Below are 20,276 nucleotides of genomic sequence, written 5' to 3' on the forward strand. Positions count from 1 at the left end.
GACACATCAGCTGGGTGAATAAATAAAGGTTCTCGGGGCTCAATAAAATTGGTGCTAAGATTCAGGCCATCTTTAAAATTTTTCTGAAGCCTACAGAATGACTTTGTCCTATTTACTATGCATCGCTTTATCTGTCCCAAAGACTGTAAGTTCAGTACTATCTATTTTTACACCATCTCCCATTTAGAAAGTGCTCTATATTGAATGAATGTCAGAGTTAAGAAATATTTCAATTTCTTTGGGGCTATTTACTTCTCAATGATATACCAATGAAGTCGGTGATCAATTAAGTCCATATTTAAGGAGTGTCTTTCCAGCTTTAAGACATATCAAGAAAATCAAGACAACTAAAACATATCATAAACTTAACATTGACACTAAGCAAACAACTTTTAAGGTGGACAAATAATTTTATTTTGTGCATGCAAATACATGTCAAGTACTGCAAACTTTTTCCATCAATTTTCTCTCAAACACTGAAAATCATGATGCTCTATTTTGTGAACAGCCAAAGCTAGTATCTCTTCACTTCAGTGCTACAGCAAAAACACACAGAATTCACTCTTTGCTATTCACTATCATCACAACCCTCATTGTCCCATCTCTGCCCTCCCCCCATACACAGGCCTTAAAAGTCCTAGCCTTCCCCCCATTTAATCCTATTCCTATAGCACAAAGGGAAACATTACAATTTGGAAATTCAAATTGAAATAAATGGAATAAAATTTATTCCCATATATATTCCCCATTTCATTGTACAGAATTATTTTATAGTTTTAAATAGAAGCTGAGTATATGCCTTAAAAATGAGCATTAAATCCATCTTAGAGATGGTGCCTGCTTTTTACATGATGGGTGTACACCATCTTTAATTTCATTTACATTTCAATCGAACAATAGATTTGCAAAGAAAATGTCTAATACAGACGTAAAAATATTCACACTAAGCTTCACAATCGGTTGTACAATTGACAAACAGGCCTCTTTTCCCAAACTTTCCAGCTAAGCAAATTTATAAAATGTAATCAATGCAACAAGAAAAACATTTCTCTTTCACTTCCAGGGAAAAGAATATGCAATAAACAGTATAAATGCAGACGGCAGTTGCTGCAAGCTAACCACGATACTCCCAAGTGGCTGTACAGTGGGTATGTGCAGTACAAATAAAAGCCACATGTGTTGTATCACAACTACAGTATAATTGTTTGCCCAGCTAAGAGAATGCATGCACTTCCATGCCTTGGGTTATAAAGTGAGGCCTAATTCTTGACAGGTTGATGGAATATGTGCAAATGACCTTGGCTCTTGGCAGTACTAAGTGCAGCCAGTGTCTGTTTTCCACTGGTTTGGGGGATATTTTTTAATCTTTATGTAAGAAGAAAAAAAATAATTGCCAGTTTCAGACTTGGGAGAATAACTCCCCTTAGAGTAAAAATAAGTCTCCACTCAAATGTGGGGTGTTCTGATCTGTGGTTTGACTCCTTGTACTCCCTTGCCAGCAAAGGGATACAAAGAAATAGCTAGTGTAAAGGAGTTACTAGCAAACTTAATCTCTAGAAAACGGGATACTCCTTGAGCATGTTCATTTGTGTTCTGCTTGCAGAAGGGGCCCTTCAGTAGAAGGAGTTACAGTAAGTGATCCCATCCGTACTCTTCAGTCACTAAAACACAAGAACAGTTCTAAGACACTAATACAGCTGCAATACAACTTTTCTTTTTAATGATTAGTTACCAATATTGGTGACAGTCTGCTTAGAAAATGACTCAAAGATGCAAGAGAAGAAATACTCAGATTCACAGCTGAGATTACATACTGAATCTGATTGTTACAAGTTCTATCCCTGGCTAAAAAGACAACATGGGGTTTCTCACATCTAAAAATGCAAAAGTAGGGTAGATGGTTTTTAAACAATTTTTTCATATAGTTAAATGATCACACTCAAAAGCCCTACAAATCACTGCATTCTGTAATCTTCTGTATATAAAATCAGGATGTGCTTTGTTAACTTAGTATCAACTTGAAATCTGGGTCAAAATGACTAGGATCCATACCAATGGGAAATTTTAGGTTTTTTATGAAGTTTCATTGAATTTTCATACTAGAGTAAGTAGCTATGAAAGCAGAGAATCAGTGCCACTGGCCTTAAGAGCTACCTTTTCATGAAAATTACAATGTACAACTGTCCCTACATACACTGACTCGTTGCATGACACTGAAATAAGTCATAGTGGCAAAGGCAAGAGAATCTGATTTGTGTAGGTACCAACTAGAAGAAATACACACAGAACTCTTAGAATTCATAAAATGAAAGGAGCCTACACAAAACTAATGATATTATATTCACAGCATCTGGATGCAGCACACAGACTAGGAATTGGGACTCAGAAGACTGGCAGGGAAAAAAAAAAAAAAAAAAAAAAAAAAAGGAAACCTACACCATTTCCCTGCTTTTTCAGATTTCAACTTCTTTTTCCTGATCAGACCCAAAGCCAACACAAGCAGTTTAGATACTAACATTACAGAATTTCTCTTCTATTGCGTGGTAGCCTCTGATCCTAAATGTGTTTATCATGTCATCTTGATATAGGGTCAAAGTGATGACTGCCTCAATTTAAAAAGCCACATTCTAGGTCTGTTTGTACTTTTTTCCTCTGTGACATCAGTGGGTACCATTTTGAAGAAAGGTCAGATGAACTGTTCTTTCTTCTTAAGTGGCAGAGATCTAACAGCCTTATTTCAAATTAAACCCACTAAAACAGACAGTAGGTTGTCACTACATAAAAGATGAAATACAGAATAATGTGAACACAGAAACAATTCCTATGTTGTTAGTGAGAAAGAGTAAACATTTAAGAATAAGAAGTTACTGTTTTATGGGATCATCTGCTGCAAGACAAGCACTATTTTCCTATAAATGTTTGAGACACACCATTAAGGTTGGCAGGTGTACACATACACTGATGAAATGCAGTTTACTGAATAAGTAGGCAAACACCTAAGCATCCCAACCCCTCCAGCAGAGCACAACCATGGTTCAAAATTTCAACTTTAAAATTAAAAAGATAAGGTTAAATACACAAGATCAATTTATGTAGTATATAATCACCCTCAGAAAGTGCTGAAGATGTTCGTGTAGTTCTGTTGCACAGAGGGTTCTTTCCCTGAGGGCACATAAGGAGCTCTCAACTGTTAATAGGTCTCTATTTTGTAACAAAATAGCAATTTTAAAATCTTAAAAAAAAATACATTACCTTCAACATGGAAGATCTCACTATTAAATATCCATGAAATAGACAAACTGGTTTACATAACCTTTTTGGAATTACAAACAGAAAAAAAGAAAAGAAAAGGAAAGAAAAGGAAAAGAAAAAGTACATTGGAAGCATTTCAAATGTAATAAGCTCATATTTATAGAAAGGTTCTGATATAAATTATATAACAATCATGTTCCTGTAATATCCTAGGCTAATTTATAATGTCAGAAATAAGTTAATGTAACATGGTTTAAAACTCTTGTTCCTCTTCATTTCAGGTTACAGAATGAAATAAATAAAATGTCTTTGTAGGGATGGGGAGCACTGGCCATGGCAAAAAGATACAGTACTAACCAAAGGAAACTAAGTCAAGGCTACTGTGCTGTTATGTTATAAACAAACATTTTCATATACTTGAGTATTAAATAAATGTGTAAGATCTTCCATACTGACACCAGAATATCAAAACTACCCCTTTGTTTCTCAGGTATTATTTACAACGTATCAGTCACCTTATGAGCATGTTCATTAAGACAGGTATCAAACACCAGTATTTACTCATTCCAATCAAGAAATTTCAGGGAAACGTTAACCCTCCCACCCCTGGAAATGTGCACAAAACTTTTATCAAAATCTTCTCTGATACAATGCTGTGGATTTTGTAAAATAACTAAATAGCTCAGACGACCAATAACATGATCCTGTTTAAGCATCTTGCTAGCAGGAGAAGCCCTTACATACAGTACACCTGGTGAAAGATCAGCTTGGCTTAAAATATTCCAGTACAATTTTCAGAGTAAACAACTTCACAGAAGTTAATTAAAAAATAATAAAAGTCAAACTAATCTTAAAGAAATGGAGAAAAAACAAAAAGACAAACTATTAGATTACTACCAGAAAGGAATGCCCAGCTTTTGTTTTTAAATATTGACTGAAATTTAAGATTCAATAAACTACTACCCACAAATCTGGGGCAGGGCTGGTTGAACGTACTGCATACTTTCAGATGCCAAGTGAAAATTTCAGTCATGTTATGGCAGGGCAGAAATTATTCATATTTTTTGTAAGTATGGGTAATGTTAGCCAATGTTCTACTACTACATGGTTCAAAGTCTTATCAACCTAACAGTCAGAAAACAAGAAATATTAAACCGAACATGAAGTAACAATAAACAATATCTAACTAAACAATGCAATGAACACCCAAATTAATTTCTTTAAATTAAAGACCCAGCAATACCATCTTGTTAGTCAGTGCAAACGCTACATACAGGGTTTTCTCAAGAAAGCTGAAAGCACCTGATTCTTTTGCCAAGTCATCAGATTCAATAATGTACAGGCTTAAATCTGCATTTTAAAAAATTGCCATTACATTAGTGCATAATTTATCAAAATTGTAAAAACGATTCTGCATAACTTAGGAGAATTTAATATCTAGTACATCAGCTGAAAGACTTAGGCACTTGGTTATATTTTTAATTAATTACTTCAACAAGTAGCCTGTGTATAAATATTAACAAAGCAGAAACTATTCTTGAAAAATGGAAAATTAAAAAATCAAATGCTACAGATAAAAGCACTGCACCACACTTCTACATATAATGCAGTAAAGAAAGCTATTATATAACCCTGTAAAACTCAATGGGAAGAACATCTATCTCCACTCTCAAAAAAAAAAAAAAAAAAAAAAAAAAAGACAGAAAAGAAAAAAGAAAAGAAGAAAAATCCATGCAAAATCCAATGAAAAAGATAAATAAAGCAGCTGGAATGAGATGGAAATTTCTCTCAGTGAAACATAAAATAGAAATAAGTTAGTTAATTAACTCTACTTTCACTAGATGTATCATTGTAGGATCCTGCTAGTTTAATAACTGAGTTGTTAATTTACTGTAGAAGCCATTTAAAATAGGAAATGGCTCAGTTACTGCACCGGATTGCTACAAACTCATAAAAAGCTGCTTGAAGCTTAAGTTAAATGTTGTCCAAATTCCAATAATTTCTGGAAAGTGAACATTACCCTAGTAAAGTAAATTTTCTTTTTTTTTCATAATGCTAATGCAAGAGGGCTTGAAGTATCAAAGAGTCCACAGGAAATGGATGCCCCCAGTAATATCTTTTTTTTAAAAAAAATATACATTATATAATATATATTATATATATAAAAAGCTAGTGTAAATGCTTCCATGGTGTGGTCACAGATTTGAAAGCTGAGCCTCCTTTCAGCTGTTAACCATCTTCCCATTTGCAATAGGTTTTAAAAAGTCGTTTTTATCTTCAGACATAACGTGAGTTTTCAGAATGAGGTTGCCAACACTGACAGATGTGGTGATGGGGAGGCAGCTTGCACTGCTAATGGACACTGGGCGTGGCTGGCTAAAGCAAGACGTTACCGGCAGAATTGGTTTTTGCTCCTCCCTGAGAGAAAATGATAGTGAAAGCAAATTAACTTTAAGTACAATTTAAGAGTTACTATATTTGCTCTCTGAAAGCTATTTCAAACTCCAAGCCTACAGAAAAAGCCCATCTTTTTTTATTTAAAAAAAAAAAAATGTATTAAACTGGAGCTAAAGAGATGGCTCAGAAGTTAAAAGCACAACTGCTTTTCCAGAAGACCTGAGGATTCAATTCCCAGCACCACGCAGCAGTTCACAACTATCTGTAATCTCAGGGGAAGCCCTGGCCTCTCCGAGCACAAGGCTTGCACATGGTGCATAGACATATATGCAATCAAAACAACCATACACATAAAAATAAATAAAAATTAAATAATTTTTAAAGTATTGGAAGTCACATTTTCCAAATTTAAAAATTAAAAATTGGTAATTTATGTGTCATACAATCAGTATTTTAGGACCAGGACCAAATCTTTGGCAAAAATTATACAAAATAGCAATATAATAGCCAAGAACATCATAACATGATTTTTAAAACAAGAAACATTTAACATAGGTTTTTGTTTGCTTTAGTTCTTAAGATTTTTTTAAAATGAGATTTTATGTATACAGTGTTTTGCTTTCTTGTATGTATGTGCACCACATGTGTACAATGCCCTTGGATGTTGTATCCCCTGGAACAAGAGTTACAGATGGTCAAGAGCCACCATGTGGGTGCTGGAAACCAAACCTGGGTCCTCTACAAGGAACAAGTGGTCTTAACTGCTGATCCACCTCTCTAGACACTTGTGGTTTGTTATTGAGACTTTGTGGTTTGTCTTGCTATAGATTCCATGACAATCTAGAATATGTAAATAGCAGATTCTGCCTGTGCTTCACAAGTGTTGAAATAATCTAGGATTTAATTTTCCATCCTATGATCTTCAAGTTTGGTCAAACTGAAGAACTATAACCTGATGTTAGAGGTAAGAGAACTCTCATCCCCAAATTAAGTTTTGGTTTTAAAATAAACTGCTCTACTAGTTCAAATTTCTCTAAAAACACAGATTGACTAAATTATTACTTTATTATACAAGGTTTCCCCCTAAATAGAAAAAGACAAACAATGAATCTAAAGGCACATCTCCCTCTCTACATATATATACTTTATACCCTCTGATTAGGAAGGGTCTGTCTAACACTCACAGAATCACATGGTCTTCACCTAAACTCTGTCTCTTCTGTTTTACTGGGTCCTTTTGGTGCTGCTGGACTGGATGACCATTTTCCACTGCTGTTCCATTCAGCAACTGATCATTTTGAGAACTGATACCAAGTTGTATGTCCAAAATTTCCTGAGAAAATAAAACATTAATCCTTCAATATGACAGTATTTTATGTGTTTTAATTTGCAACAGAACAAAGCCAATACCTATCCAATTGTGGCACTTACTTCAATTTGTTCACTTTGGCCATCAGGTTCATCAGTATCAAGGGCTGAAAGCTCTAACTCAATATCTCTATCAGGCTTTGTATCTACAGTGTCTTCTGTGTAATCATTCTGTAAATTAAAAAAAAGTACTAATTTTATACCTGCAGAATCTCTTTTAAATGAAAATAGGAAGCCTAATGATATGGCTAGAGAATTATTTCAGAAGTCTGAGAGTATATTTTTATTTCTACTCCAATTTTTAAAAAGTAATCAATCATTCATTAGAAAAATCCAAGAAATAGTATACTCTAATACACAGCTGCAAAAAGCAAAGACACTGAAGCATGAAGCTAAGAGGTTCAGTTTCCTTACCTCTCCATTTCTCAGTTCAATTTCCTTGCTTAGAAGATTTAAAGTAAGGTGACGGCCTTCATCCAGGGAATTCCACTTTTGTTGCATGGCCAGAGCATTAGCTTCCCTCTGAAGAAGTAATGAGTTACTCTTGGCCTCCATGAAGAGAGAAGAAAAACATAAGCTTAGCTTTTCAATAATTATTTTATGTTTTAAAAATCAAAGCAAATGTACAGAGCCTACCTGCTGAAGCTCAATGCTCAAAAGGTCTCCGGTACTGGAATGCTTTCTATGACCAGATAAATCAGTAACAATGAATCTGTCCCTTTAAAAAGAATTATGTTTACTGTAGTTAAGGTGAGATATAAAGCAACCAAAGCAATAATGATTGACTCTACATTCTTTTTAACTATGAGTAAATATGTTTTAGTCACTATTCCAAATGTAAAGTTTCAGAAAGTTTTTACACAGCTCAAATTAGCAAGGCTTAATCCATGGACAACTGGTTTCCATATTTTAAAGTGCATGTAAGTTTGAGAGTAAAGCAGCTTAAAGAAATGAGACTAGATTTACCGTTCAATATAGTGTGCTGATGATGTGGCATCGTTACCATATGAACTCCACCTTGAATCGACAGCATTGACGTAAGGGACATAATCTGTGGGGAACAAAGAGAAACAATTATTAGAAAGGCAGAAAATAAGCCAGACAAGGTGGTACACATCTGTAATCCCAGCACTCAGGAGGCTGAGGCAGGAGCACCACCACAAGCCTGAGGCCAGCTGGGATATAGTAACCCTGTTTAAAAAAAAAAAAAAAAAAAAAGGCAAAAGAAAATTTAAAAATCAGTGTATAAATATATACTTTTTAAAAATGGCAATGCATTTTTTCCCCACTAGCCAAAAGTTCTGTTTAAACCATTTCATTCTCATATTATTCCAGTTATTAAGTGAAATGTTTTCTACCTCACAGGTTAGGAATAAAAAGTACATGGTAAAAAATTTCTTGGTTTTAATAAAATGGATTACCTGATACACTGATGGGCTTAGTTGCACTTCCTTGGGAAGCAGTTGCCTGGACAGGATCTGTTGTATGGTAACCTGTTCGGGAGGATCGGGAAATTGCACCCCATTTTGAGATAATGGGTCCATCACTAAAGGGAATAATTGGGTCTTCTTCTTTTGTCCTTCTCTGAGCTTCAAATAAATGCACTCTTCTCTTTACATCTCCACTGTCCAGGTCCTACACAGACCAAAAATTACCCATGAAAGAGCTGCTGGTGATTGCTGTAGCTAACGATAAAGTATGTTCTCAAAACACATAATTAAGCTTTTCTGGTCAATTTTATACTAACTTTAGATCTCAATGGTATATAACAACTATACTAAAGTACCAAACTATGGTAAAATAACTGAAACACTACATAAAATTAGTTTTGTTGAAATATTACCCTGCTACTTACAGATAAGTTACATAGCCAGAATATAAAAAACTAAAGCATTCATTTTAAAACTTCAGATATCAACATTATCTTCCCTACTTCCAACACCCCCACCACCTTTCCCCAATCAAGCAAATCATACCATCAGCACAGCATTTGAATTAGCAATTACATCTTTGGGCTCTGAATCAATGGCATTTATACAAGAGCCTATGGTGCCACAAGACCAGGGAGAATAATGGGAAAGATGGTCTTCCTCAAATTTTGTGCCACTCACACTCTCAGAGAACTGATTAAAAAAAAGAAGGGGAAAAAAAAGGTAAATTAGTATGAAACCTAACTTTACAAGCTCATAAACAAACTAATACTAAGTAACAACCATACAATTAAAGGATCATGTAATTAATAATTAAACTCCTTCCCATAACTAATTAACAGTTGAGTGTGTTAGTTACCCTAATAAGCATCATTTGGTAGTCATGGAGTTCAGGTCAACTAGGCTATATGCTAAGTTCCACTCCAACCTGGCTGCACAGAGCAAAACTTCTCTCAAAATGAATAAAGCAAATAAACAAACAAATCAGCTCTAAGCAATAATATTCATTATATAATAGAAAATATCACAGTTTTTTCTCTTTGTAAGTTATTCATTCTATACCTTTTTCACTTTTGTCCTATTAAGTGATCTTTAATTAAAAAAAAATTTAAATTTTAATTATTTACTTAGTCTGTAAGTACTCAGGTGTCATGTGTGAATAGAAGCCAGAAGACAACCTGTAGGAATTGGTTCTCTCCCTCCACCATGTGAGTCCCAGAAACCTGATGCAAGCACCACGACTTCCTAAGACGTCTTACTGGCTTAGTCCTCTCACACAATTCCCGACCAGTACTATCAAATCTGTTAGCAATGACACACTAACACGGTATGTGATGCTTCAAAAGAAATGAAGAAAAATAAACACAAAATAGTTCATGTCTAAAAGCAGTCTGTAATTCTCTTGAGAAAAGATCATGTAGCAAACAAAGGAACATAGTAAATCATACAGTATTAAATAGCCAAAGGAATTTAACAGCAACTCTGAAGCTAAGAAAGAAATGAACAGATGTGAAAGGAAATGTAAAGCAATATAGTAATATTAACAGGACCCTAAAGTAAGAATCATTAAATCTAGTTTACTATTTATAGAGATAGGGAAACTGAGGAAAAGTCAAATGTTTTGTCCTAATTAAGGCAATTTGCCAATAGCAGATATGAATATCAGAGAAATATTCATTTCTTAAAGTATGCTGCACAAAATAATGAAGATATACCATCCCATAAAAATGATATCTCTATCAATCATTGCCTTGCTGTTTACTTGTTTTGAGGCAGTCTCAGTTTAGTAAGACAAATATGAATTGGTTAAAAATGCAGTATGTTTTATGACACACTCATGAACAAGTATGAATCCAACCTGGGAGTTTTGCTTATACTCGCCCATGAAGCACTAGGAAGGCTAATGCAGGAGAACTAATATGCATCTGAGGACATCCTGGGCTACCTAATGAAACACTGTCTCAACACCTAGAATTAGGGGATTGGAGAAATGGCTCAGCAGTTGAATGTGCTTGCTCCTATTCCAGAGTACCAGTTTGGTTTCCACCACAGGGGGCAGCAAACAACCATCTCTTAACTCTGGGCGATATGGGCATCAGTACATTTGGCATATTTATAGTCTCCCCTCCCCCAGCCCCGCCCTCTCTCTCACTCACATGCACACACACACACAAATTTTAAAAAGTAAATCATAAACAACCAGACCAAACCAAACAAAACTCATCAAATTATCAAATTAAATTAAAACCAAATAAGCATGTATATCTAGGACTATGACAAAACAACCCAGTGGCAAGAAGTACAAATGAAACAAATTTAAACAAGTTGATAATTATGGAAATGATATGATAATTATATGCAATTAATTGTATGTCTTTACAATTTTGTATGTCTGAAGCTTTTCCTAGTGAAAGAGATTTTAAAAACTGTTTTTGTTTTTTGTTTTTGTACCAGAAACACTAGTAAATAAATCAGGAATAAATCAGAGTGTGTATGTGTGTGTGTGTGTGTGTGTGTGTTAAAAAAATTTTCTCCAGCCATATGGTGGTGGCACACACCTTTTAAGAATTCCTGTACTTGGGAGGCAGAGGCAGGAAGATCTCTATGAGTTCTAGGTCAGCCTGCTCTACAGATACAGTTCCAGGACAGCCAGGGTTACACAGTGAAACCCTGTCTTGAAAAAAAAAAGTTTATTTTTCTGTAAATATATTATATTTAGAGAAATGAAACACACACAAAACATATAATAAAAGAGACAGGTAGAATAGAAATCATCCTGTCATAGGCTTGTTTTCTTGTTTTGTTACAGCAGACATTTCTCCACTTCTTGTGAAACAGAAAAAAATATCAGAATTCAAATACCAGCTTCTTATAAGCTGAAAGATCTTTCTTAGTTAAGTAATTACATAACCTCCCTGGGTTATAACCTATAAGATAGGGATAATACTCACCCTCTAAGGTTTTTTAAGAATTAAATAAAACAGCATTTTTTTAAAGTAGTTACTAAATATATTGTAGGTATAGATTTTATTTTGAAGCATGCATCAGTCAGGAGTTAGAGTGAAGCTCACTGGTAGAGGATGAGCAAGGCTCTGGGTTTGGACCTAGCCTAAAACCAAACAGCAATCATAACAATAGCATTAGAATAGCAATAGAAAGTATTAAGTCTACCGCTGCAAAGTTTTTGAAATCCAGGTAAAGCACTCTTGTCTTGAGACTCTTCTAATATTTAGCCATAATCTACACACTAAATGTTTACTAAATTAAACTCTATACAAAACCATTCCAAAGTATCCAAAATTGCCTTAGTTAAAGCTGTTTAACCATTAGGTTAAATAAAACCTTTCTTACATCTGATCGAAAGTCTACACTGAATAGAGGAGAAGGTGGTGTTGGTGACTGTGTTGCCACAGGAAGAGTTGAAGAGACAGGAGTTTTCTGGTTATGATACTGTGCCCACTGATCTGGCTTTCTTCTTAACTGTTCCTCACAACTGGTCTTCAAATGACCACAAGTTTCCTAAGAGAAATAAAAGAAAAAAATGTTGGTCTGTAGAGTGGTAACGATGTGAGAATAATGTGAAAAGTTTTGATCTCTGCGCGCGCACGCGCACACACATACACGCACACACGCACACACGCACACACACACACACGCACACACACACAGGAGGGGGAACTGCCTTAGTACCTAGTGTTTTCTCCATATACTCAACAAAAAAAGGGTAAGATACACTCAGCTGATGTCAAGTAAAATGTGAGAACTCATTTTTCTAGTTTAGTTGTTAATATATATGTGAAGCTACTGAAAAGAGGTCTTGTTTTAAACTTTCTACATCAGTTCCTAACATAACATTGTACACTGGTATGTATTAAGTCTAGTTCTAGGTGCTTTATGGTTCTTTTAATTTACTTTTCACAACAGCCTTATTAATAAACACTACTCTTATTTCCATCAAACACGCAAAAAACAAAAAAAAGCCTGTTGCCATGCAAAGGTCAAGTGACTTTTCTAAATCACACAGTAAGGGTCTGTCTGTTTTGATTCAGGACACAAGAATCTCAACTAACACATGCTAGGAACATTTCTAGTTTCAACATCACTCACCCTTGGTAAAGGCACAGTTGTCCTTGGATCATTTGGTGGCTGACAAGCCACTGAATAATATCCATCTAATGAGTTGTATCTTTCCCGCAAAGACGTCTGATAGACAGATGAGTGCATCACATCCATGGGAGGTAAAGAATTGCTTCTAATTATGTCATCTCGTTGGTACATAGCTGGGCGCCAGATGCGCCTGCTGTCATACACAGGAGCATACATTCCAGAGGGTACTGGAGGAACTGGTCCATACTGCTGCGGAGGAGGAGGTTGGTAAGGAGAAGAATTCATTCGATCTCGAGGGGAGAATGTACTGTAATGATCAGCATATGGCATGGAAGCAGGTGGGAGGGAGGATTCTGGAACATTATTGGACCTCACAAAGCGAGGAACACAGGGAGTCACACCAGCCGGTACCGTTGGAGGTGGTGGGTAGTATCCTTGAAAATTGAAAAGAGGGATATTTAATGTAATACCTTATTAAAACCAAACATCTTAAAATGGTTTAAATCTAAGGCAGCCTTGAATGTGGGAAAATATAATGAGCATTGATCTTTACCTTGATATACAAATTGTATTACTGTCAAGATACCATTATATTAATACAAACATTCAACGTTGTTAGAACTATTCCTTAAAAATAAAACTACAGTGAAGTTGGGAAATGGCAGACTGATTTCCATTTAGTCAATCTATATGAAGTTTCTAAATATGTAGTTATATCACTGACTCTTATGAGCATTTTGGGTTCAGAGGTTAAAAGGTCTCTTTCAGAATTTATATTATTCATTTTCTTTTCAAATTGTACAAAAAAAAGTGTAGTGGCATTCTTCTTTAATCATAATATTCAAGAGGCAAAAGCAGGTGGATCTCTTAAGTTTGAGGACAGTTTAGTGCCTACAATTTTCAGACCAGCCAGGGATATATACAGTGAGACCCTGTCTCAAAATAAATAAAAAATATAAAAGCAGGGTTTTAGACATGGCTCCGTGGTCAAGAGCACTGCTGTTCTTACAAAGGATCTGAGTTCAGTTCCCAGCACTCACAGAACAGCTCACTGCCATTTGTAAACCCAGCTCCAAGAACACTGCAAACATGTTACACATTCAATGCTATATATGAGTAAAACTAAATATTTTTTTAAACAATATACAAAAACCACAGAAACCATATTTTATACACCATTTCATCAAGGTCATTCAAAGATTCTATATTTGATTCTTACAAATGACAACCAATAGTACCTAGGCAGAAGAATGAAATAGACTCTATCTCTAACCAGTTATAAAAATTAATTCTGTATGGATTAAAAATTTCTATGCATCACCTGGAACTATAAACCTAAGAAATATAAACACAAGAAATACTTTAAGGTACTAGAAAACACAAAAACAAAGGCAAATCAGATAAGTGGAACTATATCAAATCACTGGAAAAAAAAATCATCAGACTGAGGAGGTAACCCAGAGAATGAGAAAATATTTGCAAGCTACATATATGACAAATGCAATTAAAAACAAATCAAATTGATAAATACAAGTAGTAAACACTTGTCAAAAGAAGACATTCAAATGGGCAACTAGAATAATAAAAATGTTTAACATCAGTAATATTTTGGAATATGTAAATAAAAACCAAAGTGAAATATCACTTCACTCCAGTAAGAATGGCTATTAAAAAAAAAAGAAAAAAATAAAAGGCCAGATCAACAATATGGCTCATGAGGACATAAGTTCAACCTAAGTTTAATCCTAAAACCCACATAGGGGAAACAAAAGAACTGACTCATAAATTGGCCTGTGACTATAATGCCTACACTGTGGCATACATGTACTCCCTTTATCTCCCTCCATCCCACACAAACACACACACACACACACACAAACAAAGATAGTAAGTATTGACCAGGATGTATAGCAATATGAATCCCTATATACTACTGATGCGAATGTAAGAATCATATTCGCCTAGGTATGTTAATGGTACAAATGTTAATGAAAATATACCAGTGTTAGAATAGCCTTTATTGTTCTGTTTTGGTTTCTAGTCGATGAGACAGGGTAGCCTTGAATTCACTTCTGTAGATAAGGCTAGCTTTGACTTCTTGATCTTCTCTGCCACCATCTGTCAAGTGATAAAATTGCTAACTAGAAGCAAAGATTTCTTCGAACAGAAAGAAAACTCATGGGTCACAAAGTAAAATTAATTTATTAATGTAGATAGTCTAGACACACAAAGGTAATAAATACATACATTTGCTTCTTAGATTTGACTAAAATTACTTGCCTGTTTGTGGGTATTGTGGGACTTCAAAAGGTATCTGAGTCCTTGGATCTTGAAAATACTGAATGCTTTCAGAATGCTGAGGATATACTGGAACTCTAGTTAAAAATGGGCTAGATTTGGGAGGCAGGGAATTTAGCTCTGTTCCAAAATTAGAGGGCCCAGCGGAGGTAGCTGCTGCATTACTTACAGGAGTCTTGGGTGGAGAACCAATTTTACTGGAGAGAAAATATAAGAAAGAGCAAAGGATAACTCACTATCATCACTCAGTCTTCCTTAGAAAAAAATTTCATAAATTATACAGCAAAACTATCCACAGAAAACATGTCAGATATTTCGACAGGGGCAAATATATCTGGCAAGAAATTTCTCTGTCTCCTCATACTGTAATTCCCAAGACCATATAACAGATCTCATGTTTTGGTGAGGGTGACAGGATACAAAAATGAACTCCAGGTACTAAAGTGACTTTTCAGCTGACCTGACTCATTCTTTTAAAGATTTTTCCTATTGGAAAAACTAAAAAAACATAGCAACCAAAAAACAACAATCCCACTTAGTAAGTTTAAAAGGTAAACAATACAGTCTATCAGTATAAGTCCTTGGGGGTAAAAAGACAAATAATAAAAAACAATTTGATTAGCTAAAATGTAATTCAAGAAAAGCCCACTTCTGTCTATTCTGTTAACTCTTATGTATCTGGCAACTAGAAAACAGTTCCCAGCTTGGAGAAGGCACTGAGTAAACATTTACTGAACAAATAAAATATATTTCAGCACAAAATAAGTACTTAATAAATATTTGTTGGGATGATATAATTTTTTGTTTTAATATAAAAGGATTTTCTTGGTTGAATAAGCAAATAATGATCCCCAGATAATCTTATCAAGATATTTTTGCTCACTTTCAAAACTTTAAAAACACTTGAGAGAGCTTTAAAAATGTTTTGTCCCAAGAGGTGATGTATAATTGTATAGGAATTCAATGTATTACAAACCAATCACATTAAGTTTTCTTCCTAAAGTAGAAAAGCCCTTATTAAACTAGAATATAAAATAGTAGAGGTATGTAGGCTGCCTTTGAATATAGCACAAGAGATTCGTCTAGCAAGAGTTTACTTCTGTGGTAGTCTGTATCAAACAAGTTTAGATAACTAGAAAGTTGGGCACTAATATCTTGGTTCAGAGTTTAAAGACAGTCTTTTAATAAATTAAACATAACAATAAGAAAACTAAGGCTTCCTTATAGAACAATGAACATTTATGAAGCTATTACTGAGTACCTAACAGATCCTAGGCTAAACGTTTTATATGTTTTATCTGTTTCTTCCATGCCACAATGTTATAAAATGTAAGTTAGTACTTTGAAATGGCAGATTCTTAACTTACTAAAAAAACAGGTATTAAAATTAATGACAAAGTAACTTAATTCATAGGCTCATGAAACCACCATACAAGCCATTCTAAACATTTGGATATAAGGGCAAAGTAAATCTTCTGTCCTATTCAACAGTGAACCAGACGACTATGATTTTATTATTCTATATGACTTCTGAAGTCTAGGTCCTCTTCCCAACAGTTCCCCTCATGTCCCCTCATGTTTTGTCTGTGCTGCTTTCTCTACCCATAAAGATCTCCCTGCTTTGTACTATCCATACTTTAGGAAACAATGCAGGCAACATAACTTCATCTTTATAAGCCTCTCCCAGCACTTCTTTCAAAAGAATTGAGTACACATATTCCTGTGTTCTACTTACAGTTTTAACACAAAAACTGCACGAGAAGACTCTTAGAGACAGAGATTGTACCTGGTTCATTTTCATTAAGGACATCAGTTAGTCTCATGTTTAGAAGGTAATTAAGTGATCCATATATTTAAATGAATAAGCAGTTTTGTTGTATCTTTAAATTTTTAAAATATTTCACTCCACTTAATTTATACATGTAGAAGTTGGAGGAGCAATCTGTAATACATTCTCTCCTTACAACACTCTATGTCCTCAGGACCAAATACCAGTTGTCAGACTTGGCAGCAGAAGATTTTCCCTAGCCAAACCTTATCTTGCCAGCATTTATAAACACTTTAACTTTTTTTTCCCTAATCTGTATGTATTCACTGACATGTATATGGCAAAGAGTACATATGAAGAACAGAAGGATAACGTGTGGGAATCCCTTCTCTCCTTCCCCCATATGGTTTCAGGGGACTAAACTTCAGTTCTCAGGCTAACCAGCAGGAGACTTTATCAAAGCACTCAATCATTTTATCACCCCTGTCCATTTCTTAAACAGTTAAGCAGGCACCTAAAATGTAGAAGGTCCTGGGCTTGATTCCCAGGCCTAAGAAAATATGGAAGCTAAAAATTCAAACTTTAACTATAATTCATAGTCATAAGGTATGTTATCAATGCCTTTTGATATACCCCTAAGATTTTTCTACCAGTCATCGGAAATCTGTACCCATTAGCATTCACTCCCTATTTACACTCCAACCTTAGTTCCCAGCAGTGACTACTGCATTTGTTTCTGTCTCTTCAGGTTTGCCTATTTTGGAGATTTCCATTAAAATGGCATTTTGCATCTGCCTTCTTTCAGCCAGCATAAATTTTTTTCTCTTGGAACTGGATATTGAAAGTGGGCCCTGTCCTATTTATTGATGACCCATTTTTAACACTGTTCTCCGTTGTTTTTATTTTTCCTTTTCTTTCTTTCTTTTTTCTTTTTTTGGAATGGGGTATGTGTGTGACAATGTCTTACAAATTTGTCTAAGTTGGCCTTTAATTTCCTCTGAACCCTAGGCTAAGTTTGATCATAGGACCCTACTAACTCAACCTACCAAGTACCTGAGAAAACAAACATCCACCACCAGGCCCACTATACCCTATTTCCAGAGTTAATCAATATGTAGCACACAATAGCATGCTGGTGATTGTTTTTATGGCTGAATAAAAGAACCCACTGTATAAAGTTTTATAATCTTACCTTGCCGAAACCTTTAGTATTTATAATAGCCTCATTAGGTTTCCATAGCCTAAAAGTCACTAAAGTTTGTGTGCCAAGCACGATGCTTTTTCCCCCAGTAGGCATATACTAGTACTGACAAACTTACTCAAAAATAATGAAATCTGAAAATGCTTTTAACTTCAATTTCTAAATTGAAATTTCTAAATTTGAGATTTCTAAAACATGAAATTTCAAAGCTAGGAGTAACTTCCAATTTTGAAAGTTCCAACACTTTTCATAAGGTAAAAAAAATTCGGTTGTCAAATGAAATGTGATGTTGTCAGGCAACAATAGATAACGGCTGTAAATATGAGGCAGGAATTTACTGAGTGGCTGCTAATGGGCAAGCACTGTTCAAAATTTAGTACAGTATTAACTTATTTAAGTTTCACAATCAATATATGAAGTACTTGATCAATGAGCTACATACCTAGCCCATGAAGACAATATTGTAATTTAATACTTTAAGGTAGGTAAACTAGTTAATATCAAACAGTAAAAAAAACTAAGCCATAATTTGAGCCCAAAGAGATCTGCTCTCATATACCATGACAGAGAATGCCATAGAAGCTTACTAAAACAGGGCATTCAAGCTTCTTACCTGTTTAGGTTTCTACGTAGTTCCTTTTTAACGCCTCTGTGGAATTATTACTGAAACAGTAGATAATAACTTATGGAAACCCTAATTCTGGTCCAACCTTAATAAATATGCTTGAAAAAAAAAAAAAAAACTCAGTAGTCCATGTTTTCAAGTTTACAGAACTGGTTGCTGCATAGTAAGGATTAGAACTCAAATTTCATGGTATTTAGTGTTTTCTTCTATTGTATAAATAACTGCATAAAAATTTCAATTGACTATTATAAATAAATAAATAGTAAATTTGAGGTCATTTCTAAAAGGGATAAAAAATTCCATCATTTTTACCCAATACCTACTTTTCAGACACAGACTCTGCAGAGGGTCCAGCATTCTGACCGTTAGTGCCAACCTTCCCGACTTTCTTCACAGTCTCCAAAGTTCTTACTGCACTGTCAGTGCTTCGTGGGATTAGCGGGGAAACACTGCTTTCTGTATTTGAAATTCCATTTGTACTTGGAACAATTTTCCCAGTTGTTTCAGTACTTCCTATGACAGAAATGACATTTCCGGCTGTGGTTGTGACAGTGCTGTTTACACCAACTTTATTCAGAAGAGGAAATGTTCTTACAGTCGCGCTCATCTTTTTGTTCCTTAATCGGTACCTGTTTAAAAATAATCAGCATGCTTGTAATACTGCTCTCAATTTTAATCTAAAAATATGTTTAAAAAGGAAACTGCTCTGAGAAGTTTCTTCAGCTAAATATCAGATATTCTACATGTCACGCATACATGTAACATACATACAAATACAGGCACATAATTAATACAGCAAGCCGAGTACACATGCACTCAAAGCTCTCTGAAAAGATTGGGTTTGAAAATTCATTTTATGTGGTACAAAAAAAGCACCAAATTCTGAAGGTAAGACAGAACGAACAGGAAAGGATACAAGAGTTGAAAGCATTCTCTGCTGCTATTAAATTATACAAGCTCAGTAAAATTTTTAAAGAAATAATGGCTCAAACTCATACTAACTTTAATATACCAAAATGTAGAAATTTTATATTATTCCTAAATCAGTTTGTATCTGTAAAGATTACAGATCTTTCTGATATTATATTTATATAATATAATATTGTAATATACAAACCAATTTGATCTTGGATTTCATATAAAAAAAAAAAAAAAAAACAACTTCCATTTGTATACCAAAACTTCATATGGGATTGCAGAGATGGCTGAATGTTTAAGGTCACTAGCTGCTTTTTTAAAGGACCCAGGTTTAGTTACCAGCACCCACATAACAGCTCACAACTGTAACTCCAGTTCCAGGAGATCTAACACTCTCTTCTTCTGGCCTCTGCAGGCACTGCATGCATGTGGTACACAGTAACCAAGCAAGCAAACACAAACACCTAACAGAATTACTTAAATTAAAAAATTTTTTTTTCTCATTATTATGTAGTCTTAGTCCCTTAATTCCTATATAATGTTCTCTCAATATTTCTAAGTGGTCAACACAACAAAAAACATTTGGCATCACTATGCTTAAATGACTATTACTATCACATTCCAACATGATGATCATGATGAATAATGCTTGTGTAATAGTTTCTGCTTTAGTTCTTTAGCACCTATAAACAGCTCTATCATTTAATCTTTTCATTGTCTCTGGCTTTCACACATACTATTAGAAGAAGAAAATTCAATAAAAGATGAGTACTCATAGAGCCAAGACTCGATAATGAAGGAATAGAAATAAAACAGCAAAGACAAAAACCAAAAGGTCAATAGTGACTATATACTCTGCAGGTGTAAGAGTCAGAGCCCCAGGAAATAGTTCTTAAAGGAGGAGCATGAGCA

At 34.7% G+C, this 20,276-nt stretch overlaps 1 protein-coding gene across 5 annotated transcripts in view; it reads right to left on the reverse strand.

The window, feature by feature from the left end:
- Positions 1 to 390: 390 nt before the first annotated feature.
- Positions 391 to 20,276, reverse strand: part of Rc3h2 (ring finger and CCCH-type domains 2) — a 57,395-nt gene continuing 37,509 nt past the window's right edge. For 3 of the 5 annotated variants that reach the window (XM_034496871.2, XM_076928651.1, XM_076928652.1), the window contains 12 exons: positions 18,770 to 19,075; positions 14,835 to 15,049; positions 12,555 to 12,988; positions 11,799 to 11,966; positions 8,994 to 9,140; positions 8,439 to 8,652; positions 7,984 to 8,068; positions 7,654 to 7,735; positions 7,432 to 7,566; positions 7,081 to 7,188; positions 6,834 to 6,982; positions 391 to 5,670 (listed from right to left, as the gene is read on the reverse strand). In XM_034496871.2, the coding sequence (XP_034352762.1) occupies positions 5,475 to 5,670; positions 6,834 to 6,982; positions 7,081 to 7,188; positions 7,432 to 7,566; positions 7,654 to 7,735; positions 7,984 to 8,068; positions 8,439 to 8,652; positions 8,994 to 9,140; positions 11,799 to 11,966; positions 12,555 to 12,988; positions 14,835 to 15,049; positions 18,770 to 19,075 (2,239 nt within the window). In that variant the 3' untranslated portion in view covers positions 391 to 5,474. The remainder of the gene's footprint in view (positions 5,671 to 6,833; positions 6,983 to 7,080; positions 7,189 to 7,431; positions 7,567 to 7,653; positions 7,736 to 7,983; positions 8,069 to 8,438; positions 8,653 to 8,993; positions 9,141 to 11,798; positions 11,967 to 12,554; positions 12,989 to 14,834; positions 15,050 to 18,769; positions 19,076 to 20,276) is intronic. The other 2 variants (XM_076928653.1, XM_034496874.2) reach the window with 2 other exon arrangements.

Source organism: Arvicanthis niloticus, chromosome 2 (assembly GCF_011762505.2).
Source record: "Arvicanthis niloticus isolate mArvNil1 chromosome 2, mArvNil1.pat.X, whole genome shotgun sequence".
Taxonomy (NCBI): domain Eukaryota; kingdom Metazoa; phylum Chordata; class Mammalia; order Rodentia; family Muridae; genus Arvicanthis; species Arvicanthis niloticus.